Genomic DNA, 26,522 nt, shown 5'->3' with positions numbered 1-26,522 from the left:
CGGCTGGCCGCGGCGTAAACAGCTCAGGCTGCGATAATGAGCTGACAGGTGCACTGTTTACACTCTCGTTGACGCTCGGGGTGGTCAAGACTCCACTCCAGTTTGACGGAGTCACTTTTGGCGGGAATGATGCAGGACCCGGTGACTCACCGCAGCCAAGACGGAGATGGACAAAAAGCGGTCTACTGGTTACTTATCATTGTAATACATTCATTCATCTTCCGAGCCGCTTGATCCTCACTAGGGTCGCGGGGGGTGTGCTGGAGCCTATCCCAGCCGTCTTCGGGCAGTAGGCAGGGGACACCCTGGATCAGTTGCCAGCCAATCGCAGGGCACACAGAGACGAACAACCATCCACGCTCACACTCACACCTAGGGACAATTTAGAGTGTTCAAACAGCCTGCCACGCATGTTTTTGGAATGTGGGAGGAAACCGGAGCACCCGGAGAAAACCCACGCAGGCCCGGGGAGAACATGCAAACTCCACACAGGGAGGCCGGAGCTGGAATCGAACCCGGTACCTCTGCACTGTGAAGCCCACGTGCTAACCACTGGACTACCGGGCCGCCCCATTGTAATACATATTACAGGAATCAAAAAAACATTTTTGGGGGTGGGGGGGGGGGGGGGTAAAGGTGTGCGGAAATTTTATACAACACTGAGAAATCTGCAATACTTTTGAATGCCAAAGAGTCAACATGGCACTCTTCCGTAATTCACTGAACGCAAAACACATTTGACGTGTGTCAGAAAAGTTCCAGGATAGCACAGAAACAACTCCATCGACTGGCATGAAACTTTAAATGTGCGGCAGATAGAATGGAACACCTAGTATGCTGGTGCACAAGACTCACGTTAGTGCAGCACCATATAAAAACAAAAAACAAAAAAGAAAAAAAATGGAATTGTTTATGTTGCGCGACAGCGTATGTGTCAACTGTACATGAATAATAAATCCTATATATACACAGGTCAGTGGCAAATTGGAGAGGAATAAATACATTCTTTATAGATGAACAACAGCAAGAGCAGTCTGCAGAATTGCATACAGCAAAAAAAATAAGAATAATAAATAATAATAACAAAGCAGGGCGGCTCGGTAGTCGTGGTTAGCACGTCGGCTTCACAGTGCAGAGGTACCGGGTTCGATTCCAGCTCCGGCCTCCCTGTGTGGAGTTTGCATGTTCTCCCCGGGCCTGCGTGGGTTTTCTCCGGGTGCTCCGGTTTCCTCCCACATTCCAAAAACATGCGTGGCAGGCTGATTGGACGCTCTAAATTGTCCCTAGGTGTGAGTGTGAGTGCGTATGGTTGTTCGTCAATGTGTGCCCTGTGATTGGCTGGCAACCGATTCAGGGTGTCCCCCGCCTACTGCCCGGAGACAGCTGGGATAGGCTCCAGCACCCCCCGCGGCCCTAGTGAGGTTCAAGCGGTTAGGAAGATGAATGAATGAATAACAAAGCAGACTTTATGGCATGTCCTTAGCTCTCATACGCGATATAACGATGAACTTATAGACGGTTTGGGGACGTAATTTGGTCCGGAAATTGTTTTAGTTCAAAACCATTCGGAATAACATTCAAAACAACAATTAAAAAAAAAATCAAATACACCACTAATACTAAAGCATTCTGTGACCTAAGTCAGCTGTAGTACAGTTCATCTGCAAATGAATTTTGGCAAATTGTAACATTTGAGCCCAGCAGCAAGAACAGGAGCAAATTTCAGCTTTGGGTCCTTCCTTAACGTATTCTCTTCCAAGACGGGCTGGTGCAGTGGGTGAATGCCTCGCCACAAAAACCCCTCCGTGGAATTGCGACGTTAGCTCGAAGCAGTCGTTGTGAAATTCATGTTCGGTCTGATGCAACTTAAGATGTCGTCTACAAAACAGCCACTTTGTCTTTGATTTTATGAGAGCGCACGGAGCAATTATCGTGTCTACGGCACTTTGTGCATTTGCGCAAGCTCATATGTGGGCACAGGAAGAGAAAACGTTTGTCTTGAAGGGAGGGGATCACGGTTTTGCCTTTAACGAAAACCATACAAAAGCAATTGATCAAACTGATGACATTTTTGTGAACTGATTTTATTGGATATTAACTGAACACTATAAGATTTAAACACTAAACAATTCGTGCGACTTATTTATCTGGCGAGGAGTGGTTAGGAAAATGGCCGCCGCGCTTAGTTTACAAAATGACTGCTGGATAGATAGATGTTCAATCTATCAGTTATGTGTTTAGAGTGAGACTTCGCAACGGATACGCAAGTCAAAGTCATGTGACGGGCTTACAATGGTTTTCACAGGCACAATCGGTGCCGGGTTCATTCAAAATGAGTTCAAAATGAAATAAAACCTGAAACTTATAACATATAAGGCCCTATTTTCGTTCCATGCAAGTCGAGCATCGACCAAAATTACAAACGCGCTGAATTCGACCACTGCCCCAGCCTAAAAACGACAACGCGCTCATTTTTGCAAAAATGTCGGATGAGTCGGGGGCGAGGCAACCTGAGAATGCAGTTTCTAAACTGAGCACATGTTAACGTAACATTCTAGAATGAACTATTATAAATAAGTCTATGTAGCTGCCATGGCCAACGTATTCCTATTTAAATGCTAATGCTAACTGTGCGGCTTTTGCTAGCTAGCCATTGCTAGTGCGGCTATCATGACGCTGAAAATGTGTTCGATGACAACATGCCTACGCGCTTCCGTTTCACATCCAGGAATGAATGACCGCGTTTAAGAATGGCACCGCTGCTTGTGAGTGAAGGGCCGTTTTCAGAGAATCCAGGGTTGGGTGGGGATTAACGATGTGAGGTTACATTCTGATCTTGCTAGCACCAAGGCTGCAAACTCTCCCCCACGATGGCCTTAACTGTGCAGGTTTCAATGAACATCTCGCCATTCTAAACAATCAGATGATTCGAAAAAAGCAGTTCACCACTGTTAGCATGAAAACGACGACCTTGAGGCTTCCACTGGTGTGATTTCCAAGAGCCTTTTTTTTTTCCCTCCTCCGTTTTGTGGAGATGGTAAACCAAGTGATTTCTCAGCGGAGCTTAAGCTTAATTTCATGCTGAATAATGCATGAATGTGGGCAAATTTAGGTGATGCAATGGGTGCGCATCTATGAAAGTTTACAAACTGATGCTGCACTAAATTGGGTACCCTTTTTAACACACATTAGTTGATATTCAGTCGCGTCGGTCAAATGCAATTGAAGTGTTTAACGCTGTTAAATATTCAGGGCGCATACGGGGCTGATTATGACTACAACTTAGAGCAGCATGTCCAAAGTCCGGCCCGGGGGCCAAATCCGGCCCACAGTCGAATTTCATCCGGCCCTCGGCCCCTGTCATAAAATCAGTGCCGTCTGGCCCGCAGGTTGGGCGCAATGGAACACGTGTTGCATTGACTGAGGTCTCGTAGACTGGTCAGTGATGTTTCATAGAGTACTGCTTCCCTCTAGTGGCTAAATGAGTAATAGCATTCACTAAATGAGTAATAGCATTTAGACACTAGGGGGCATCACTCACGAGTTAACAAGACATCACTCCGTTTATATTGACTGATATGTCATATTTCAAATGATCCTTGCAGTTGTGGATTTGTGTCGTTCGAGTCAAAGGTTTTGTGACTATTGAAAAGTCATGGTGATACATTTTATGTTTCAAATCAATCAATTTGCACTCAGGAGACTTCTGTTTAAGAAAAAGTCAAGTGAATAAGCAGTTGCATGTGATATACCTGTTTCAAATGAACCAAAAGAAATTCTTAAGATTGCTGAAATTAAAAATGGAAATGTGAAACAGACTGGCTTACTAAAATTAGTTGAACAATATTGTTGTTCAATGTAAAGAATGTCAGCCAAGGTCGACATAAAATCTGGCCCCCTTGGCAAAAAGTTTGGACACCCCTGACTTAGAGCGTGCTGTGCGCGTGTGTTTTCGCCAACATTCACAACCCACTGGGTGAAGTCTTGTGATGGGACTGGAACGGTCCGAAATGTGAGCCTCTGGTTCATAGGCCCAATTGCTGGGGCGACTCTTATTAATCAAGTGCGCCGTTAATGACATTGCGCCCAACATCTTCCCACCATTTGGTCCAAAATGCACAGACGAGTGCACTAATCACCGTTTAAAAAGGGAGGTCTCTGCTCGTTGGAACGTTTCCACAGCCTCTCGCTAATTAAATGACTGACAGAGATGACATTTTATTGACGCTATGGTATGTAATTAGTGTAAATGCAATTTTAGTAGGTTATTACATGCAATCCACAAGAAGGATATGCTAGATTCATTAGAACAAGAATTATTTTGACATTAGGTGAAAATAATTTTACGTCCCAAGTAACTATGCATTGTAGATCATTTGAGAAGGAGTTTTAGCAGGTTTATTTTGGGAACATAAACGTCGAGACCACACTCGCTAACTTTTCAACAACAATATGCGTCAGGTGACAGGACATCACCATGCCAGAGGGGAAAAAACAACCAATCAGTGACAGACGACCAGACTGACACGGCCTCATTCATTACGGTGCACTTGTAGGTAAACACCTGTTATATTGGGCTGGAGGAGCTTTGCTGAAACTGTTGCGGAATATCCACCTCCGGTTAGAACCAAAAGTTAAAAAAGAGGGAATTAATCAGATTCTCAGGCAAAACACACAAGCATGTCTCCCCTCCAATCAATCTTGTTCCCCCACCCCCAGCCTTTGAACCACCTGGATCAGAGGGTGTCCGCAATGAATTCGGAAATCCCTGACCAAGAAACTGCCTCGGCTCTGCGCGAACATCAAAACGAGCTTCTTTCTTCCGTTAACCGCCAACTGTTATAGATTATTGGGAAGAAACGAGTGGAAAATAGATGACAGGATGGATGATTAACTATGTGTTTATTAATCCCTGCCCCCCCCCCACCCCACACACTTCCTTTCTTCCTTCTCTGGAAGTTTTGCTTGCATCGGCACTGCAGTACCAGCAAATTGCGAGCAAACACTAAAATTTACATGGTGCCTTGCCGGGTGCAATTATTTAAAAGGTTGCAACTCTCGGCAGTTATAGTTAATGTTGGTGAAATGAAATGTGCTATACATGCGGCGCGTAAAAAGGGAGGGGAAAAAAAAGGCAAGCTGTGTCGAGTCGTATTGTGAAAATGAGCTTCTCGGTTGCTAAACAAAGCTCATAGTCAGATGACACACTCACAACGTGATTAATCGTCCAAAGCCGCACATGATGTCTGAATATCTAATGACTGTTATTGTCTCTCATTAAAATGATGAATGTCATTACCGATGTAGATTAGGGTGGGGAAACAGAGTCACCGTATGATGTGACAATTCTAATGCCATCATATTAAAATTCAGCCATTTTGACAAACCGGCTTGGGCACGCTTGACATTATTTTGCCGGTCCGTCCTCCTTTCGGGAATTGGTCATCATTCCTCTGTGCTTATTCATATAATCATCATACGATATGGCGGATGGGCTGACATATCGCTCCAACCCGGTTCAACAATTGTCCGCTACTGAATTGAAAAGAAAAATGTTCATGTTCATCTTCCGAGCCGCTTGATCCTCACTAGGGTCGCGTGGGGTGCTGGAGCTTATCCCAGCTGTCTCCGGGCAGTAGGCGGGGGACACCCTGAATCGGTTGCCAGCCAATCACAGGGCACACAGAGGCGAACAACCATCCACGCTCACACTCACACCTAGGGACAATTTAGAATGTTTAATCAGCCCGCCATGCATGTTTTGGGAATGTGGGAGGAAACCGGAGCACCCGGAGAAAACCCACGCAGGCCCGGGGAGAACATGCAAACTCCACACAGGGAGGCCGGAGCTGGAATCGAACCCGGTACCTCTACACTGTGAAGCCGACGTGCTAACCACTGGACTTACCGGGCCGCCCTGAAAAGAAAAATAATATTTATATTCATTTTAGATTTCCAAAGCCTTTATGGCTCCCCCTGGAATCTTGTATTCAACGGTTCAAATTCCTCTTTAATTGTTGACACGACTGTAATTTGTCCTTTCTCATTTGCCGTACAGTGATGTCACATGACAATCTAAGCTAGTAATATCGGAATCTAAACGTCGCCTAACGTGCCAAAAACTGTGATTGATGCGACCAAATTTATGTTGACACTTACACACTTACTTTACTTCATGCTCACATCAACCTTGGAAAATATTAGAATGATAGTGTCAAGTTTTGCGTGATGGTGGAATAGAGGACCCCAAAAAGCAAGGGAGGCAGGGAGGAGCAGGGTGGGAGTGACCAAGATGTTCATTCATTCATTCATCTTCCGAGCCGCTTGATCCTCACTAGGGTCGCGGGGGGTGCTGGAGCCTATCCCAGCTGTCTTCGGGCAGTAGGCGGGGGACACCCTGAATCGGTTGCCAGCCAATCGCAGGGCACACATAGACGAACAACCATCCACGCTCACACTCACACCCAGGGACAATTTAGAGTGTTCAATCAGCCTGCCATGCATATTTTTGAAATGTGGGAGGAAACCGGAGCACCCGGAGAAAACCCACGCAGGCCCGGGGAGAACATGCAAACTCCACACAGGGAGGCCGGAGCTGGAATCGAACCCGGTACCTCTGCACTGTGAAGCCAACGTGCTAACCACTGGACTACCGGGCCGCCCTGACCAAGATGTATTTAACAAAAAATGCATGCAGGACTACACAGGAGAACTCAACTCAAAACCTCAAAGTCCTGAAAACCACAATAAAACAAAGTAACAAACAAACAAACAAACAAAAAAACTATGACAAAAAACAAAACATGACACACACACTCACAGAAAATGATCCGACACACCGACTGGTCGGGCACGGATTCCTTTTAACCGAACACTAACTAATGACACAATGGCCAACAGGTGTGCCACTGCAGGAGGAACCCTACAGTGCCACCTGTTGGTCACAAACAGAACTACCATAACAAATAGCCCAAGCGTGAGGGATTTTCGGGTCATAGAAGTGCTCACTACAAAGCTGCTGTCACTTCAGAAGAGAAACGCGTCGCCCATAAAATACAAAACACATGAGAGATCTTGCAACATTACACAATGCCAAACTTTAAAAAACTGCGCAGGACTCTTGCACGTCAACATTGACGTATTCATCGCGTCTACTCGGCACTGTTCACATTCTCTAAAAGGCCAAACCTGCAAAAAACTTTCCGACAAACCTCAAATCTCCAGCTGGCCCTCGGTGTGATCGTGTGCCAAAACGTATTTCAGATGTTTTGGGAGCGAGTTGAACAAGCCATTTTATCCAAAGACAGTCATGACCGTCCCAAGACGAAAACATTCATCGGCAGATTTGATTAGCTGGTGAAGACTCATTACAAAAGACGATCAAACCGCAGCGTCGAACCGCCAGACATTAGCCGCTAATTGCCAAACGAGTGACTGTGAAGCGATACACCGCCCGTTGCAAAGCTCTCAGATTCTGTTTTTTAATCACATCTGCACACCGGCGGGCCATTCGGTGGCGGATCACATTGCAGCGCTCAAGCCGTGCGTCGGGGACGCACGCGGCGCGTGGGATATTCCATCAGGAAAATTGTCCCTCCCCCTACAGCCGGGTTTACCGTAACAGCTTGCGAGTCGATGACCTGCCAGATGTTTGTAATCTCACAACGAGAGGCTTGTGACTCAGATAAAGGGAACATAGGAGGGGATTATAAAATGTCGACGGTTTCCCTGGATCCCGTTCTAATCGCCGATACATGGCAATTGTCCTCTTCTACCCCCGGTCGCTAGGCTACTTGAATGTTACGTAAGCGTCAGTTGTGAAACGTTTCGACGTATTTTTCTATGACAGTGGTTCTTAACCTGGGTTTGATCGAACCATTTGTTCGGCGAGTCGGTCTCGGGTTCGATGGAGCCTCTTGGAGGGGAAGACTACACGCGACTCGACATGTTAATTAGTTATGACGCGCCCGCTTGGTCATCACTGGCTGCATATGATCACATGACATTGCTTTGTCCAATCAGTGCTTGGGAAATTTAGGTCGATTCGTGGTCAACGTGTGGCTGTCGTGATAGTACGTCGTTCAATAAAAAAATATATCCTTATCCCTTGAAATTTTATTCACTTTTTCCTGTTTTTAATAATAAAAAAAATAATATCTTGAATTAAAAAAAAATAATTATTATTATTTTTATTTACTCGGGCGGCCTGGCAGTCCAGTGGTTAGCACGTCGGCTTCACAGTGCAGAGGTACCGGGTTCGATTCCGGCTCCGGCCTCCCTGTGTGGAGTTTGCATGTTCTCCCCGGGCCTGCGTGGGTTTTCTCCGGGTGCTCCGGTTTCCTCCCACATTCCAAAAACATGCGTGGCAGGCTGATTGAACACTCCAAATTGTCCCTAGGTGTGAGCGTGAATGGTTGTTCGTCTGTGTGCCCTGTGATTGGCTGGCAACCGATTCAGGGTGTCCCCCGCCTATTGCCCGAAGACAGCTGGGATAGGTAGGCTCCAGTACACCCCCCGCGACCCTAGTGAGGATCAAGCGGTTCGGAAGATGAATGAATGAATTATTTTTCACTCATAAAGGGTCCGGTGAATGTGCAGATTGACTGGTTGGGTTACTTGGGTGTAAAATGGGTGTAAAAAATGTCAGCACTCCTGAAAGGAACACCTACTGTACGGGTAAAAAAAACGAAAATGCCACAAATTGTGTAGCGTCTTCATTTATTCATATTTGGCCAATGAATATTTGAAATGCTACTGCAGGACGTTGAGCGGGCCTGTTTTAAGTGCAAATAACAGGTGCAGCAAAATAAATTGGAATGTTAGGAAAAGTGGATTTATTCCACTTGTTTGATTCAAAGAAGGCAAAGGTCCAAATCGCTCTTAATTGTGTTAGTGTGATTAAATTGCTTGAAAACGGCGCCCACATGCAAGCACACGTCTTACTCTACATTTCTGTGGCCCTGTCGTGAAAGTATGCTTGCGTGGGTTGTTTGGGAATTCTTTTAAATCATGAGCAAATGGGTAAGAAAAATTTGATTTTATTTTTTTTTTTCATCTGGTGAACATACAACCGGCCACTCCTTCTTCTCCTGGCTTCACAGTCATAACTTACGAGTGAGTGGATTCAGGGGACTATTTGAGTGAAAAATGAGTGCGCAGTTTGGGTTAAAATGAATCCCGGAATCTGTCACGTATTGACGAGTGAGCAGTAAGACGGAGCCCGCCGGTGGCAAGGCAACAGTTGGTCACTGGCGGTGGAGAAGTAGATTGAAAGAAAATTCCTCGTGAAAGAAGCAGAAGTAATTATGACAAACACTGATTACCGTAGAATATTTAAAGACTTTAAAAAAAATAAAAATCCGGTTCAATGTCACTCTAAAGCTGTGACATGTTACGGTGAATTCAAGCTCCATATTTCTTGACAACTTAGCACCGGAACATGTTACCCTCCATTAGAGAGGAAAAATTGGAGCCATGGAAGTGTAAAGAATTGGATCTCGGCCCCACTAAGACCCGGAGGTAATTGCGGAAATATTGGCTTGCCAAGCACTGCACAGTTAAGAGCTTGTTGTGCTTTTGAAGATGACTTTGCTTCTCTGTGGAGAGTACATTCGTGCAACATGTCCTTCTGCTTTCCCGCAGTTTCGTCCAACGTATTTTGTATCATGGCTGCATGTAATGGAGTAGCTCACACTGAACACATGTTCCGTTTAGGGGCTTACTTGTAGAATGAGAGATTTGGGTGCAGAAAGTGGTTTACCGTTGTCGCAACTGTCATTTACGGTTTGGTTGGACTGTGTCTGACGGGGGTCACAACTATGATGGTCTCGAGCTCCACGTCGCTGCCGCCTCAAGAATACCAGACACGAGGATGTGGCTTTTCCCTTTTTTTATTGTCTGCAACACAGTATGGCAAGAAGATAGGTGAAGTCACGGGGCTTTTCAGTCTCAAAAATAACCTGTGACTTCCCTGGTATCTCTGCCTGAACTAAACATCATCCATAAGAAAGTAAATGCACAACAAAACAAAATATACGACATAGGTGATCGTAAATGAACTATTTACAAAGAAAAGGAAAAAAAACACACTTACACTGGTATCTACGTGATGCCACTGAACGCATCACACGCACAATGCACAATGCACAATAATGGCGGCCGCGACGAACCGCGCGACGCCAGCCACACTAATAGCCAAATGAAAAACGACACGAAAAACTATATACAGTACAATCAAAAGGAAAGAAGCATTACCTGCAACACAGTATGGCAAGAAGATAGGTGAAGTCACGGGGCTTTTCAGTCTCAAAAATAACTGCGCAACAAAAAAAAACACCTGTTAACTCAATGGATAAAAACTGTCATTCGACAAAACTTAAATTAAATGACGACACAAAAAGCAATGTGGACTCGGAACTAATTAAATACACAGCACCGTAGAAAAAGGGAAAACAAAGTGAAATATTGTATATAAACTAGAAATGAATCCGGACCGTCAATGAAACCTGACTTACCCTGTGACTTCCCTGGTAGCTCTGCCTGAACTACGGCGGGAAGCTGGTGCCATACCGTGCGCTGTTGCGTCTCTTCCGTCATAATTTAATAAACGCAATATATTGCTTGCGATAAATGTAAAATTATGTCTTTGAATCAAAGGCAAAGGCAATTCGGAAAAACACAAGAGAGCTGAAACGTATGGGGGGTTCTAAAATGGCCTAAATTTCATGATGTCACCGGCTGATAATTCTCAGGCATTGCAGCAATAATAAAAAAGGTTTTGATTGCGTAATCTTCACAGTTTACATATTTTGCACCATAGAGACCCATTATAATTCATATTTTTGAATGCATCGTAAACCTAATGTGTAAACATGCATTTCACGCGATTTTTACGTCAATCGCTTTGTTTTCGCTTGGACAGACGTATGCATGCCACATTGTTGGGTTGAGGTCATTCCAATTGTGCAACTTTTAGGTGGCGCCAGAGGATCGCAAATGAGTTTGCCTTTTTGCAGGAGGCTTCAAACCAATGCATTTTACATGAACACGTCCGGACACGTCCGGTCGGGATTGTTAGTAGGGCTTGGTTGGGACCTCCAGACACAATTTTATTTTCCTTTTGCAAAAAATAAAGAATAAAAAATCCCAAAGAACTAATAAAAAAACTATATATGTATGGATAGCACAGATGCCGCTGAACATTTTGAGTGTTTGAAAAAAAAAAAAGAATGTTTGTATAACACAAAACACATCATTACAAAAATTGTAAAATGCGTAACTTAGGGTTTTTTTTTTCATTTGAAGAACCCAAGGGTTTTAAAGAGGTTCCGCTAAGTTTGGCCTCTGGGATTTTGTTTGTTTTACGGATAGCTTGATTGTCATCATACGTTAAAGCGCGACGAAATGGAACGGACACAGCCTGTTCAAGAGACGTGAGCAAGGGGGAGGGGGACCCAAAAAAAACTGCTTCCAAAAATGATGACTAGTCATTAAATATGAAGCAAACATATTTTCAATCAAGCGATATGACAAATGCAATTGGAGGGTTACTAACATCAAGTATGCTGCTCTCGCTTCCATTCCATTCCAAGAGATTCTTCAAATATGTCGCCTCTACTCAGCATATCAAACGAACTAATACCGGATAGCGATCCAACTTCCCCGGGAACATCTGGCATCACGGGTGGGATGGGCTTGAGCGAGGTTGATCCCTCCAATAGGAATACTGAAGCAGCATTGGTTGAATCATCACGCTTTCTGACAGTGAAGATGAGAAGAGATGGCATGACATTTAATGGACCAGAGATTGACTGTTCGACCCTCGCAGCGTAGGCAGCCACTACCATAATTGCTTTGATGAAGCGGTGGCAGGGTTGCGCGTGGAAATATTTTGACAGCACCGAGGCACACAGGAAGCGTAGCATAAACAGGATATGGCAGGAATTCCCTCCAAAGATCTTGCAAATTCAACTTTCTGTAAAAAAAATAATAATAATTTGATGTGGCTTGACAAATATAAAGTGCTTGTTTGTTTGACTTTTGAGAAGTGTTTTATCGGTACCTTATAAAGCAGCGGTCCCCAAACCACCAGTACTGGGCCATGGCCTGCCGGAGCCTATCCCAGCTGTCTTCGGGCAGTAGGCGGGGGACACCCTGAACCGGCACACAGACACAAACAACCATCCGCACTCACACTCACACCTAGGGACAATTTAGAGTGTCCAATAAGCCTGTCGTGCATGTTTTTGGAATGCGGGAGGAAACCGGAGTACCCGGAGAAAACCCACGCAGACCAGTGTGTACCCCCCACCCTGAACCAGTTTCTAGCTTTCGCTTTCACAATCACACCAAAGGACAATTTAGAACGTTCGCTTAATCTGCAGCGCATGTTTTTGGAATGCGGGAGGAAACTAGAGTACCCGCAGAAAACCCACACAGGCGAGCGGGGAGGAACATCGACACCGAACCCTTCACCCTTCCACCGTGCCACCCGTGTCTCAATATGTTTCATCAAAAATAAGCATGACGTCAAAGTGAAATATTTGAGGCCTGTTTTACACCGTCGATGCATTAAAAGTAACGAGAACACCAGCAAACGAGGTCATCAAATAAACGTTCATAAGAACAAATTTGTCCTCCGCGTGTTGCATCAGGGAGGATTATGTGCTCAGACCACCGTTTTTCTCTTTTTTTTTTAAATTCATTCTTTTTTTTTTTTAATCCAGTAATAATACGTACGTCTGTGAGTCATGCTTTTTTCATGGCCCATGTTTGGGATCCGGGTAAGATTACCCGACTCCGCGTGCCTGCTCGGTCTTTTGAGGATAATCAAACATCAGCAACGGTCATTGGGTGAGTGAACACGTAACTGCGACGATGTGGTGGGTCCCCCGCGGGCTGGCGAGCGCCGCAGGGAGCGTTTGTTTACGGCTAGCTTTGTTCTTTTTAAATCATGTCCAATTGGATCATTAGATGAAGCCATTTGCACAAATGCGTTCGCGAGGTGGACCAGAGCAAAATCCGATTGGCTATCAGCCTAATCCGTTGCGGAAGCTCCGCGGCTTCTCGTTTCAAAGGGACACCGTCCCTCGGCGGAGGCGTGGATGCGAACATATGTACAAGCATTCATTTGGGTGAATCGGGATCGGGAACAAATTGCCATTCTGTATTCACAAATCCTACAGGATTGGGAAAAATAATGAGTGGCTCAGTCCTCATAAATAGAACACCAGATTATCCGCCCCGCCCCCCCCTCCCACCCGTATGTATCGCACCGCTCACCTCACGTCTGCCCTGAACCTCAATAGCGTTGCACTGTGTCAAATTCAGCTTCTCCGCCACGCAACGCAGTGCCAATTTTGAATTGGCTCAGCTCATCACGATATGGGAAATTGCTAGCCCACTTCACAAAGCTATGTCAAAAAAAAAAAAAATGAGGGTGTTGAAGTGTTTTAAGGGTTTGTTTTTACAACTCGACATGTCGCCGTTGGTCACATTAGGGAGATTAATTTCATTTGAGCATAGGAAAACAAAAAACAAAAAACGGATGCTGCAAAGAGAAATTTTGGACTGAAATACGCAAATATGGCGATGCCCCCCCCCATCCCCCAATAAAGGGACCACGGTGGTTCACGCTTGGCATGCTTCGAAGTTCTCCAAATCGAAACTTGCTTTTTCCAGCCGGAGATCATCAACGGATGCTGAGCTGAGTTGCTTTCGAGACTCTGCGTTGCTTTGTTTGTCTTGTGAGGATAATCAAACATCAACAATGATCATCGCCGAAGTTAGTGTGGGGGGGGGGGGGGAGAAACAAATCAACAAAAGTATTGATTGTTGCATTTGGTAACTCGAGTGTCTGTTCAGAGCTCCCCGCAAGACAGTAAAATCAAGTGCTTTGGTTTCTACGATCCGGCCATCAAGGAAATTATGATGATGTCGTTTTGAATGAGCCGTAGAGGGTATTTTTATTTTTTATTTTTTGCAAAGGTTCAGCTTCGTAATGAATCAGCTAACCGATCATTAAAAAGTGATTTATCACCAACAGTTTGGAATCGTTCTTATCTCAAACGAGGCAAAGTTGACTCGTCTCGTTTGCTGTGAGAGTATTTAGCAACGGGAGGTCGAATGTCTTGCGTTGCCTCATCCAACTCTAACCGCTCAGAATATTCCAGAGAGGTTCGCCAATCTTCTTGAAACAGTAAGAAATCATTGACGGTTCCATTTTCTTCATAGGCAGTCGAGAAAAATGGCGGTGGTAGCTGAGGTGTCCCGTTTTATCTTTCAAAAATCTTCTTAAAGGGTTGTTTAAAGGATTAAGGTAGTATTTGGCTTATCGCTAATTTAGCTCGTCTAAATCTGAAAGATTTTTAAGGACGGGCGAGGATGGGTTTCCTCTTTGTCGGGGGGGCCACGTTATCTTTCCTGACGAGCCGGTGTAAAGCGCTAAAAAGTTCAAAGTTGGATCTTTTCGTGTGTGCTGCTATTTTGTCCACATTTCCAAACGTGTTTCGACTGTGTGCAAAATCCAAGCATGAACCAGGGCATGGTGGAGCATATCGCTCCCAAAATTTGAGACAATGTCTGCCATGACCCGTTGTGACTCCAATCTGAAATTTCGGATTCCGCGTTTGCTTTTAGCGACCACTTTGCTTCTTTATGTTTCCCGCACAGCCCAAACATAAACATCAAATAAATGGAAGAAATAATTAATTTTCAAGATAAGGTTAAACTGTCTCCAGTGACGTGTATGTTTGCTGTAATCTTGAGTCTCGATGGGCTTTTTTTTTTTTTTAATTCATTCATTCATCTTCCGAGCCGCTCGATCCTCACTAGGGTCGCGGGGGGTGCTGGAGGCTATCCCAGCTGTCTTCGGGCAGCAGGCGCAGGACACCCTGAATCGGTTGCCAGCCAATCGCAGGGCACACAGAAACGAACAACCATTCACACTCACACTGACACCTAGGGACAATTTAGAGTGTTCAATCAGCCTGCCACGCATGTTTTTGGAATGTGGGAGGAAACCGGAGCACCCTGAGAAAACCCACGCAGGCCCGGGGAGAACATGCAAGCTCCACACAGGGAGGCCAGAGCTGGAATCGAACCCGGTACCTCTGCACTGTGAAGCCAACGTGCTAACCACTGGACTACCGGGCCGCCCTTTTTTTTTTTTTTTTAATTATTCTAACCTTAATATACCCTTAGAGAGGCAAATTCTGGGAGATCACAGTTTGGTTCCCATGACTGACAGCATGAGTCAGGCTCGCAAAAGTGTAAACTTGCCATTGCTGCATTTTTAGCTCACAAGTGCAAGACCATTAACCTCAAATGCTCCACTGGAGCCTCACACTGGCAAACTGATCAAACTGCGGTTTATACGGGGGCAGCTTCCAGCTGTGGAATTGGGAATTCGGGTTGGAATTTTCCCACACATCTCCCGCTGCGAAACGATTAAAACCAAACAGCTTTTACCTCCGTTGCTGGCCTTTATTTAGATTTCCTGCCAAGACAAATATCCATCCTGCATGCAGAAGCACACTCCCGTCCTGTACGGTTTAACTCGCTTGTCAAATGTAAAAAAGCAGAAATAAGCACAACAGCAAATTCCAAGCAACATTTCCACACGGTGAAGAATAAAGGGTTCATATTTTAAAACGGGGCGGCCCGGTAGTCCAGTGGTTAGCACGTGGGCTTCACAGTGCAGAGGTACCGGGTTCGATTCCAGCTCCGGCCTCCCTGTGTGGAGTTTGCATGTTCTCCCCGGGCCTGTGTGGGTTTTCTCCGGGTGCTCCGGTTTCCTCCCACATTCCAAAAATATGCATAGCAGGCTGATTGAAAACTCCAAATTGTTCCTAGGTGTGAGTGTGAGCGTGGATGGTTGTTCGTCTATGTGTGCCCTGCGATTGGCTGGCAACCGATTCAGGGTGTCCCCCGCCTACTGCCCGGAGACGGCTGGGATGGGCTCCAGCACCCCCCGCGACCCTAGTGAGGATCAAGCGGTACGGAAGATGAATGAATGAATGAATGAATGAATATTTTAAAACGGCGGCGGCCCCGTGGTCTGGCGGTTAGCGCGTCAACCTCACAGTGCAGAGGTGTGGGGTTCGATTCTGCCCACAGCCTGCCTGTGTGGAATTTGCATGTTCTTCCCCGGCCTGCGTGGGTTTTCTCCGGGTACTCTGGTTTCCTCCCGCATTCCAAAACCATGCACGACAGGCTTATTGGACACTCTAAATTGTCTCTGGGTTTGAGTGTGAGTGCGGATGGTCGTTTGTGTCTGTGTGCCGGTTCAGGGTGTCCCCCGCCTACTGCCCGAGGATGGCTGGGAGGCCTGCGTGGATTTTCTCCGGGTACTCTGGTTTCCTCCCGCATTCCAAAAACATGCACGATAGGCTTATTGGACACTCCAAATTGTCCCTCGGTGTGAGTGTGAGTGCGGATGGTTGTTTGTGTCTGTGTGCCGGTTCAGGGTGTCCCCCGCCTACTGCCCGAAGATGGCTGGGAGGCCTGCGTGGGTTTTCTCCGGGTACTGTGGTTTCCTCCTGCATTCCAAAAACATGCACGACAGGCTTATTGGACACTCCAAATTGTCCCTAGGTGTGAGTGTGAGTGCGGATGGTTGTTTGTGTCAGTGTGCCGGTTCAGGGTGTCCCCCGCCTACTGCCCGAAGATGCCTGGGATGGTCTCCATGTGTTCTTGTGACTTCTCATAAGAGATATGAGGGACGAATCCATTTTCTTGCCAAATATTATTCCTGCTTGGCCAACCGCTCACTACTTTTGATTCCAAGTGTGTCAAATTCAAAGTTTGCGATTGCACGTATGCTTAGCAAAAAAATATTTTCTTCAAGACTGTGGTTATTTGAGTGCGACTTATGCAAGTGGGTCAAGCCAGGGAAATTGATGCGGTCGGCAATCCTGACAGATTTAATAATTGCATTTTATGTAAGATGTCAGTGCAGCTCGTGCAGGGATGTAACATGGTGAGCTCGACTGTTTTAACAAGCTGTGGAATCATTTTGACTCTCGCAAGTGACACCTAATTACTTCGATCTAGCCGGACTGCAACTGCTTACGCTTCGTCAGTGTCCATCAGTGGAAGGATAGTTACGTTCGATTGGGGAGGGGCCTTGGCTCAATAATATCCTCTCAGCTTTACATCAGCATTCTTTCTTTTCCATATTAATCGAGAACAATGGATCACACACTCCAGGGGGCCACTTTACGGAATGGGGACTGCCCTTCGAATTCAAACTGTGCATGATGAAGATGAGATCTTTATTTATGCAAAGGCTGGCGACAGAAACATGTTGATGGGCAAGAAAAAAAAAACATGTATATTTATGTATAAATATATATATATGTGTAATTTTTGTCATGACGACAAAGGAATGTGCTTCACATAAGTAGTTTTTAATTTGTGTGTTCTTTAATTATTAGTTCTGATCGATAATTTAGTGCAATGGCAAAAAAAATAATAATAAAAAAGGACGAATAAGCCTTCCTAAGTTTCAAAGGATGTGTTTTTCTATCCAGGCGTGTATTTGCTGCCACGATGCCCTGCAGGTGTGTATTTTGTTGGATGTATGCTTTCATATATTAATTTTTAAATTTCTTTTTCAGCAGTTGTCTGTGCTCTTTTTTTCACCTTGAATTTACGCGTCAATTCTCACTCTATTTGAGCTGTCGCATTCATTTTATTCATTCAAGAGGGATTTATTTTTTTTATTTTATGGTGCCTGATGAATGCAAAGAATCCAAAACGCCTGTAGCGTGTGAATTCAGGGTCATGAGAAGTTTAATAATTTAAACCAAATGATAAGCAATGCGGCACCGTTTGCTACGCGAATAACTATTTCTAATGAGATGCTAAATTCTACGATGCCGCCCGAGGCAGGAGCCACTCACGCCTTCTAAATATGCTGTGTGGATGCTGACCATGTTTCGAATTAGCGTGCAAATCAATGATTTGTGTCAGACACCCAGTGGACCCATCGTTGATACAAATCATTCACTCAAATTAGTCATAGTGGATCATAACGGCATTAACTTTGACATGCAATGGCATGCGTTCCATTTAAGTATACTAATTTCTTCATAAAAATGGCAGGAAGCCTTTTTATTCACCTAATAACAGTCTGAGGCATCTCGTAAGGGGAAGGCTTCTATTAGACGTGATCTTTATTTGTATGAACACATGTAAAGTACCGTATTTTCCCGCACTGTAAGGCGCTACGGAATATAAGGCGCACCTTCAATGAATGGCCTATTTTAAGCCTGTTTTATATATAGGGCGTACCGCATTATAAGGCGCATATAATAGAAGCTACAATCATGGCTGTGGTTGTGTTATGCATCCACTAGACGGAGCTGCGCTAAAAGGAATACAATACAATACAGTTTTCTTTATAGAGAGCCGTCACAACCTCTGCAGCTGTAACAACAGCGCATGACAGAACATTTAAAATACTATGTCCAAGAAATCTGAATATTGATCCATATATAAGGCGCACCGGATTATAAGGTGCACTGTCAAATGCTTTTGCGCCTTATAGGGCAGAAAATACGATAACGACATTGAATGATATTCAACCTAATTGAGGGACAGTGGCATGGGACTACCAAGCAGGACTTAAGGTAATGGTAAAATGGTGGAGTGGAGTTGCCGTCAAAAAAGAACTTGCTGACAAAACAATCTACGAAATAAGAACTTTTATTCATAATATATTCATACTTGTACACAAGTAAAATAAAATGCATATCTATGATTCCGTTGCAATAAACAAATTGACAGCATTCTTTTTTGGCAAATGCTACCCATATATTCTTTCTCTCATAAAAATAAAAAGAAAGATGGGGGAAGATAAAACAACATTTTTTTTAACGTAACAAACATAACATTACTCGACAGATGCATCACTTTCAATAAATAATGGGGGCGGGGGTTCCTTAGTTTTCATAAAATGGACCCAACATTCTTCGTGTGCTTACTGTGTCGTATAGCTTGTCCTTTTTTTTCTTTTGGTGGACTCTCGAAGCAGGAGAAGCTTTGAATGGCGGAGGGTGTTGGGGGCGGGGGGTCTCCAAAATGTAGCTTTGACACATACAGTTCAGTACATAGAGAACAAACGATTTTGGGCACCGATTCATTATTTACATCAAATCTGTTATGTTCTGTAAAGGCATCCATTTTGTTTTCCCGCACTCTGTCTTCATCCTCTGTTCACGGGCGAACGTAGCAACTCACTTTTTCAGTCACTGCCTGTTGTCTGCATCCTCTCCTATCATTGTCACCAGCATCCGCAATCTTCAGTCCTGCATTTGGAATCGCATCAGGAGTCCTAAGACATGGCTAGAGAGATCCAGATTGTGGGAATGAGGAGAAAGCGCAGCACTTCCAGCGTAGCGCCCCGGCCTTTAATGCAGTGGGTGTCTGATCGCGGCTTTTTGGAGCATTTCTTTTTCTTTTTACTTGAGGTTGTTGAAGATTCTAGACTGTCTATAAGGTTCGGGTTCATATTTTCCAGAGGCTTGTCCAGGGTGTTGGATAAGGTTCCAAGAGGCCCGTCGTTCTGCTTGTTCTGGGTGTCATTTTTTGTTCTTTCCGGATCCTTAAATTTCGTCTTGGACATGTTCTCCTTTTCCTTCAAGGGATTGTGAGTAATTTGGCGACTCTTGCCAGACAGGATGGAGGACTTGTCGTTGTCGCCGAGACAACACCTGGGAATCGTGTCCCCTTGAGGATTATCAGTGGAGGGGAACTTGCCGGACTGGGCCTTGGAGGTGTAGAGATTGGTCTGGATTTGAGGCGTTTCCACACATCCCTCCAAGTCTTCGCTCTTGAGTCGTTTCAGGTCTTTCCCCGCCAGGAATTCTGGAACGTCGCACTCCAACTCCGAGCTGGAACCCTTGAAACGTTTGAACCACTCCCACAAGGTCCTGGCCCGACAGTCGCAAATCCACTGGTTCCCATTCAAGCGCAAGTACTGGAGGGTGCTCAGCGGATCCATCGTTTCTCCCGTCAAGACGGTGAGGTTGTTGAAAAACAAAAACAGGGATTTCAGCTTGGCCAGATCGGCAAACGCCCGGGGTTGGACGAAAATGACGCGGTTCTGGTGTAGTAGCAGGCGGTCGAGATTGATCAAACCACGGAACATATTGTCAGTCACGATCTTGATCTTGTTGTTGTGCAGGTAGAGATACGTAAGGTTGGCAAGGTCCACAAAAGTGTCGTCATGCAAGGTTAAAATGTTATTATCCTGCAGGTAAAGGTACTGTAGGGAGAACATTCCTCGGAAAACCCCCACGGGCAGCTCGGACAGTCCGCACCTGTGCAGGTGGAGGGTGTGCAGCTTGGTTAAACCTCGGAAGGCCGTCGGGCTGATGGTGCGAAGGTTGCCATTGTCCCCTATGTCCAGTTCCTCCAGTTTCTCCAAGCCGAAGAAGGCACCGGCCTCGATGTGGCTAATGTTGTTTGAGTAGAGCCACAGGACGGTGAGATTTTGGCAAGAGCTGAAGCTGGTGGATCTCACAACCGTCAGCTTGTTGCTCTGGAGGAAGATTCGCTGGCTCCGCACGGGAATCTCGGTCGGGATGGAAAACAGTCCCTGTTGCTGGCACGCCACGGTGGGCCGCGGCTCGCTGTAGCACACGCACTTAGCGGGGCAGCTGTCGCTTTGAGGTGCAAAGTTCAGCCACATGATCAGGACCAGGAACCGCCCCCCTGAAAAGACAGCAAAACACAGCGGACGGATTAGCAACCGGCAGTTTTGCCCGTGCTTCACGGGATATACGCAACATTTTGAAGAACGCTGCTCGAGTCACAATGCCGACATCGTACGAACCATCTTTTTGACCTTCATAGTGATGGTTCGTTCAAAAAGACATTTTGTGGATACAATACACACAATTTTCTTCCATAAAGTCCGTTGCGGTGTTTCAGAGGAGCTAACCAGCAGAAATGAATCGGCGATGTAGATTCATTTTCAACTGTGGGTTGTCGTATGGGCGTGTTGTGAAATAGTTTTGACCATACTGCAAAATATGTCCACAAAGTTGTTTGAACCTCCTGGCAGATTCGTTAGAACGTACATGGTAACGTTTTTGGAACGTATTTGGTAGTGTTGTTTGAACGTATTCGGTTTTTTAAATATATTGGCATGATGACATTCTAAGATGTCATGCGGACGTTGTATCGGTCTGTCGTGGTGAAGAAGGAGCTGAGCCAAAGGGCGAAGCTCTCAATTTACCGGTCGATCTACGTCCCAACCCTCACCTATGGTCACGAGCTATGGGTCGTGACCGAAAGAACGAGATCCCGGTTACAAGCGGCCGAAATGAGTTTTCTCTGCAGGGTGTCCGGGCTCTCCCTTAGAGATAAGGTAAGAAGCTCGGTCATCCGGGAGGGGCTCCAAGTCGAGCCGCTTCTCCTCCATATCGAGAGGAGCCAGATGAGGTGGCTTGGGCATCTGATTCGGATGCCTCCTGAGCGCCTCCCCGGTGAGGTGTTCCGGTCATGCCCCACCGGGAGGAGACCCCGAGGAAGACCCAGGACACGCTGGAGAGACTACGTCACCCAGCTTGCCTGGGAACGACTCGGGATCCCCCAGGGAGAGCTGGACAAAGTAGCTAGGGAGAGGGAAGTCTGGGCTTCCCTGCTAAAGCTGTTGCCTACGCGACCCGGCCCCAGATAAGCGGTAGATGATGGAAGGATGGATGGACATTCTAAGAAAAAAACCTACTGTTTTTAGTTTTGTACTTGGTCTACGTTTTACCAACACATTCAAATGATTTTACCAGCACGTTCCAGCGAATTTGTCGCTAAGTTTGAACCTATAGCCCAGTCAAAAATATTCACTGCACATTTTCACTCCCACGTAGTTTCCAAAGCATATTGTTGCTGCAGCCCTGAGTGGTTAATGTGGTTTATGATCTTGGAGTTTAGCTTGCCCTCAAGACATCTACGTTCAAAACCAGGCGGATTTTTTGGCATAGTCGCTTACGTGTTGAAAGTCAAACCGACTGGATTGCTACGTGAGCGATCACGTTTGCCGCATGTCCAACGGCTGGGTAAAAAGGGATGTGTGTCTTCGCAGTCCAACTGTGCGCAGAAGCCCGTCTTAGTATCAGCACTTAACTGCAGAAACCACATCCCAATCTCGAGATCCCCTCCAGCTCCTGTCCAAAGAGCTCAGATGTTCTATTATCCGCTGCCATGGATGCCTATGCAGCCCTGACAGGTGCTGCGACCTGAAAGGGGGGCGAGGGTGGGGGGGAGGCTGCACCTTACTCAGCCATCTCTCCTCATTTCCCTGCATTGGATAGCGGGTGCTGCTCGTTTGCGAACTTGTTAAAGCGAGCCCCGGTGCGGCCCGACAGAGGGGCCTCTGCTGCAATTTCCCCTTCCAATCGCCCCGCTCAGCCGTCAGACTGCCACCGCAAAGCTGTCAAGATTTTACGGTCTTTGTGCACCGCGGCACTTTTTTTCTCCCAGCAATGCCTAACAATAGCAATATTTTACCGCACATCCGTGTAGCTCCTCCGCCGTCTCCTGTTTTTTTTTTTTTTGTTTTGGTTTGTTTTTTTGTTTTCCCTGCAAGCTCTCTGCACTGTCTATTCATTAGCAGGCTATTTCCACCCACACGTCACATGTCAAAGTCAGCTTTCCTCCGCTCTCGGCGTATTATGTCCTGTCTTTGTTAGCATCTGTTTGAATGACAGAGCTAGGCACCAAAATGTCATCACCTCGATCACAATTATGCCAGCGCAGTCACTTATCCTGTTTGGGTGCCTGCATGTATTGTAAATGTGCAACCCCGAAGATCGCAATATTTTGGTATGAATCAAGAATCAAGCCAAAAATCATTATTTAAGATCCAATTGGGATTATTATCACTGTAAAAGTTGTCAAATGTCAAAATAAATCAGAATCAGATGGGACATTTTTTTGAAAATTATCGAATGGCTTGTGGTTTGAGTCAGTTAGTCAAGATTAAGTTGGAATTACAAAATGAAGGCAAGCTGATGATAATATTTTCGATTTAGGAAAATGCAGCAGTGAGCTAGACCCAATTTAAAGGGACGCATGAGTGGGGGAAGTTCATTTTCAGGCTCACAACAGGAAGGTTGTCATATTTTTTTTTTTTGACAAAAGCGAATCTATATCTCAGTATGTTGTGCTTCCCAACAAACAAGCAGATTTAATGTGAACATATCAGTTTTGGTAACGGAAGCATCCGTTAGCAATCGCAGAATAATAGCGCAGCGCGAAGGCGCTAATATAATTGTGACTTGCAACTAAGGGAACGGTTGAAACAGCCTGTCAAAAAAAAAAGGTGTCTTGTGGCACATGCATGTAGGAAATTGTGCACAAGACTGGGTAAGTTGAGCGACTTCCATTTGTTCCCAACCTACTTGCCCCCAAGCCTTCTCTCCTTTCATCTTTCATCCTCATTATCCATCCCTTTTTCTTCCTCGCTCACTACTCCATCCTCCTCCCTATCATCTATTCGCTTGATCCTTACCTGCATTTTGTCCGGGTTGCAGGAGGACACGAGCGGACTTGCCTGCTCTCACATCCTTGGCTGCTGTATTCAGGACTTGAGTGGGGCTTGAGCCCCTGTTCATTTTGCACTTTGACACATGGGGCACCATGTCCGGGTCAAGTCCCTTTTTTTAATTTTATTTTTTCTATAAGTGGCATAAAAAGTCCATGATTTTTTTTCATGTCAATGTGAACAGTGCAATTTTATATATAAATCAGCATGTATTGTATTGTATATATATATATATATATATATATATATATATATATATATATATATATATATATATATATATATATAGGTCCAGATATACCACACCAGACAAGACCCAAGGTATAGGTTGTGCAAAGAGGCACCTGAGACGATCCAACACATAACTGCAGGGTAGAAGATGCTGGCAGGGAAAGCCTACATGGAACGCCATAACCAGGTGGCTGGCATAGTCTACCGAAACATCTGTGCGGAGTATGGACTGGAAACCCCAAGGTCAAAATGGGAAACACCTCCGAAGGTGGTGGAGAATGACAGAGCGAAGATCCTGTGGGACTTCCAGATCCAGACTGACAAGATGGTAATGGCGAACCAACCAGATATCGTGATCATAGATAAAGGGCAGAGGAAAGCCGTTGTAGTGGATGTAGCGGTCCCAAGTGATGGAAACATCAGGAAGAAGGAACATGAGAAACTCGAGAAATACCAAGGGCTCAGAGAGGAGCTGGAGAGAGCCTGGAAGGTAAAGGTGACAGTCGTGCCTGTGGTGGTCGGAGCACTCGGGGCAGTGACCCCCAAACTAGATGAGTGGTTGCAACAGATCCCGGGAATAACATCGGACATCTCAGTCCAGAAATGTGCAGTGCTGGGAACAGCAAGGATACTGCGCAGAACCCTCAAGCTTCCTGGCCTCTGGTAGAGGACCCGAGCTGAATGAGGGACGGACACCACCCGAGGGGTGAGATGAGGATATAGCAAGTGCAGCCTAGATGCGTCGGCCGTGCTCATCCAAAGTCGACAAAACATTACAATTGTTTGACAAAACAGACAGGAGTGAAAAACTACAGATGTAGTATCACAAAACAGTCAGTGGCAAAAATCTTTAGGGGAGCGATTGATCGGTTCCAGCGCTAACTTCTGGAAGTTGCCACAAATGTATGACAATAACTGAACCGCATTGACTTCCATAAACCGTGTTTTCTGCGTATGCGTGTCACTTCCAGGTTCGTGTTTGGACAGCTAAAGTCCCTCCCTTCTTTACCTTTGCTGTCAATGCACGTTAAGTCACCGAAGGCGCAATTGTTTTTTTTTTTTCCTCCCCCATCGGTTTGTTTTGGCCGCCGCCGTTGATGCTCAGTCTAAAAATACGACAGCAAGGTTGCGGAGGGGCGTGAATAAAATGATATTCCTTATCGTCTTCTGCCAGTTTTTGTTTTCAACACTTAATCTCGCCCTATCTGCTGTGTCAAAACATGCTTCCGAGCACTGACTCCCCTGTTTGGGGAAGCCGCCACTGGCATATCTTCAGGGAGCTATAGCTTTGCGCCACAGCAACCATCGCTCAGCGGGGAACGAATGAGCCTCTTTTGTTGCCTCTTGACTGACACTGTAGGTCCTTCAGCATGTAAAGCGCAGGCCTCGCCACCCTTGGCACTATTTACAACTGGACCCCGGCAGTTGAGGTATGACGATACTTCAGTGATACTCCCATTTGATTGAGAGAGCGATTTCTCCATCAAAATAAAGATCCCGAAACTGTGCGGTCGCGATGTGTTATTCGTCATCAGAGAGTAGATCGCTTAGCTTGTTTGCGGTTCACCGCAGGACCTTGTGCTAGCTGTCTTGGGTTGAAAGCCAGATCGCTCTCTGGGCCGGTCGCATGTCAATCGCACGGTGATTATGAGTGCGGAAATCCATCCCGTGCCGGCTGCGTGACAGGCAGCTGTGCCTACCTCCACGCTAGCTAGTCACGATTTAAAATAAATCAAACAAACCTGGGAAACGCTTCTGTTTGAAACACACAAAAGTAGCATTGCATGGTATAAAAGCGTAGGCGGGTGTGTACAATTCATTTACGTGGTGTAAATATACTTTGTGGACGACGGTTGTTCCTGTCCAGACTATCTGTTGGTGTAACATAAATCCACCTAATCGAAAAGGTGTCTGAAAGCTGGATGATATAGGTGAATTACATTTTTCCTGTCGAGTACGGTATGAATTGCGCACAGCGCTTGCTGCAGGGGTGTTGTTATTGTATGCATGGAAACACTTAAACTTGTACTGACACCAGCCCCGGCAGCATAACAGAGCGGATAGCGTCACAAAGATAACGGTAAGATTTCAGGATGATGGTTTCCAGTATGACAGCCTGAGAAACCTGCGCCGATAGAAAGTCTGAAGCTCTGGGCCTGACCAATAAGTAGCAAATTTCTGCAAATAAAAGTCATTCTAAATTGCCGAGATAAATATTCTGCAGCAGAAATATATCACCAACAAAAGACTTGAATGACCATTCAAATGCTTAAAATTCTTCCAGCTAAGCTAGCCTCTCAATACGTACATATCAACAATCCAGATGACGATAATAACAAGTTATTCTATGGCGCAATCCGATTTGATTTGGCAGCAACAAGCATGGAGTTATGATGGATGGCGCTGATTCTCCTCGGGCAGCCTGTAACGGTGGGAAACTCAACACGGAGACAAGACAAACTGCCGGCCGCCAGCTAGCTTTAGCTTCGCTAATCTCCATATTCCACTTGTTTTGATGCTGTGTTTGGTCCGAGTTTGAGTTTACTAGTCAATGATAGTGTCAACAAAACAACAGCAAACGAAATATCAACCTCAGAAAGGTTCATCAATGTGGCCCCATGTCTGAATGGCTTCCCCCATTTTGTTTTCTCATGTGTGACAGACCGGATTTCCTGATTGTCTTCTTTTCCATGAATGCTTCAAATTGTCCGAAAAGACTTCAAGATGAAGGTTGTAGCGC

General features: G+C 45.5%; 1 protein-coding gene and 3 long non-coding RNA genes across 5 annotated transcripts in view; all 4 read right to left on the bottom strand.

Annotated features, from left to right (window-relative positions):
• Window positions 1-379: 379 nt before the first annotated feature.
• Window positions 380-26,522, bottom strand: part of LOC127602590 (uncharacterized) — a 116,732-nt gene continuing 90,589 nt past the window's right edge. Inside the window, exons 1-2 of one of the 2 annotated variants that reach the window (XR_007962837.1) lie at window positions 15,109-15,650; window positions 380-522 (exon numbers count right to left, since the gene is read on the bottom strand). This is a non-coding gene — a long non-coding RNA (uncharacterized LOC127602590). Of the gene's footprint in view, window positions 523-15,108; window positions 15,651-26,522 lie in introns of those variants that run through there. The other variant, XR_007962838.1, reaches the window with a different exon arrangement.
• Window positions 11,589-13,531, bottom strand: LOC127602591 (uncharacterized). Its single transcript, XR_007962839.1, has 3 exons — window positions 12,062-13,531; window positions 11,844-11,974; window positions 11,589-11,757 (listed from the first exon to the last, which is right to left on the bottom strand). It is a non-coding gene; the product is annotated as an uncharacterized LOC127602591 (long non-coding RNA).
• LOC127602594 (uncharacterized) lies at window positions 14,309-15,099 on the bottom strand. The gene is made up of 2 exons (XR_007962844.1): window positions 14,503-15,099; window positions 14,309-14,393 (listed from the first exon to the last, which is right to left on the bottom strand). It is a non-coding gene; the product is annotated as an uncharacterized LOC127602594 (long non-coding RNA).
• The window catches only part of rtn4r (reticulon 4 receptor), a 47,043-nt gene continuing 39,213 nt past the window's right edge, over window positions 18,693-26,522 (bottom strand). The window contains exon 2 of the mRNA XM_052068800.1: window positions 18,693-20,718. Coding sequence (XP_051924760.1) covers window positions 19,337-20,718 — 1,382 coding nt within the window. The 3' untranslated portion in view covers window positions 18,693-19,336. The remainder of the gene's footprint in view (window positions 20,719-26,522) is intronic.

Source organism: Hippocampus zosterae, chromosome 6 (genome assembly GCF_025434085.1).
Source record: "Hippocampus zosterae strain Florida chromosome 6, ASM2543408v3, whole genome shotgun sequence".
NCBI lineage: Eukaryota > Metazoa > Chordata > Actinopteri > Syngnathiformes > Syngnathidae > Hippocampus > Hippocampus zosterae.
Note: the sequence above shows the minus strand (reverse complement) of the source record. Positions and strands in the feature narration are given on the sequence as shown.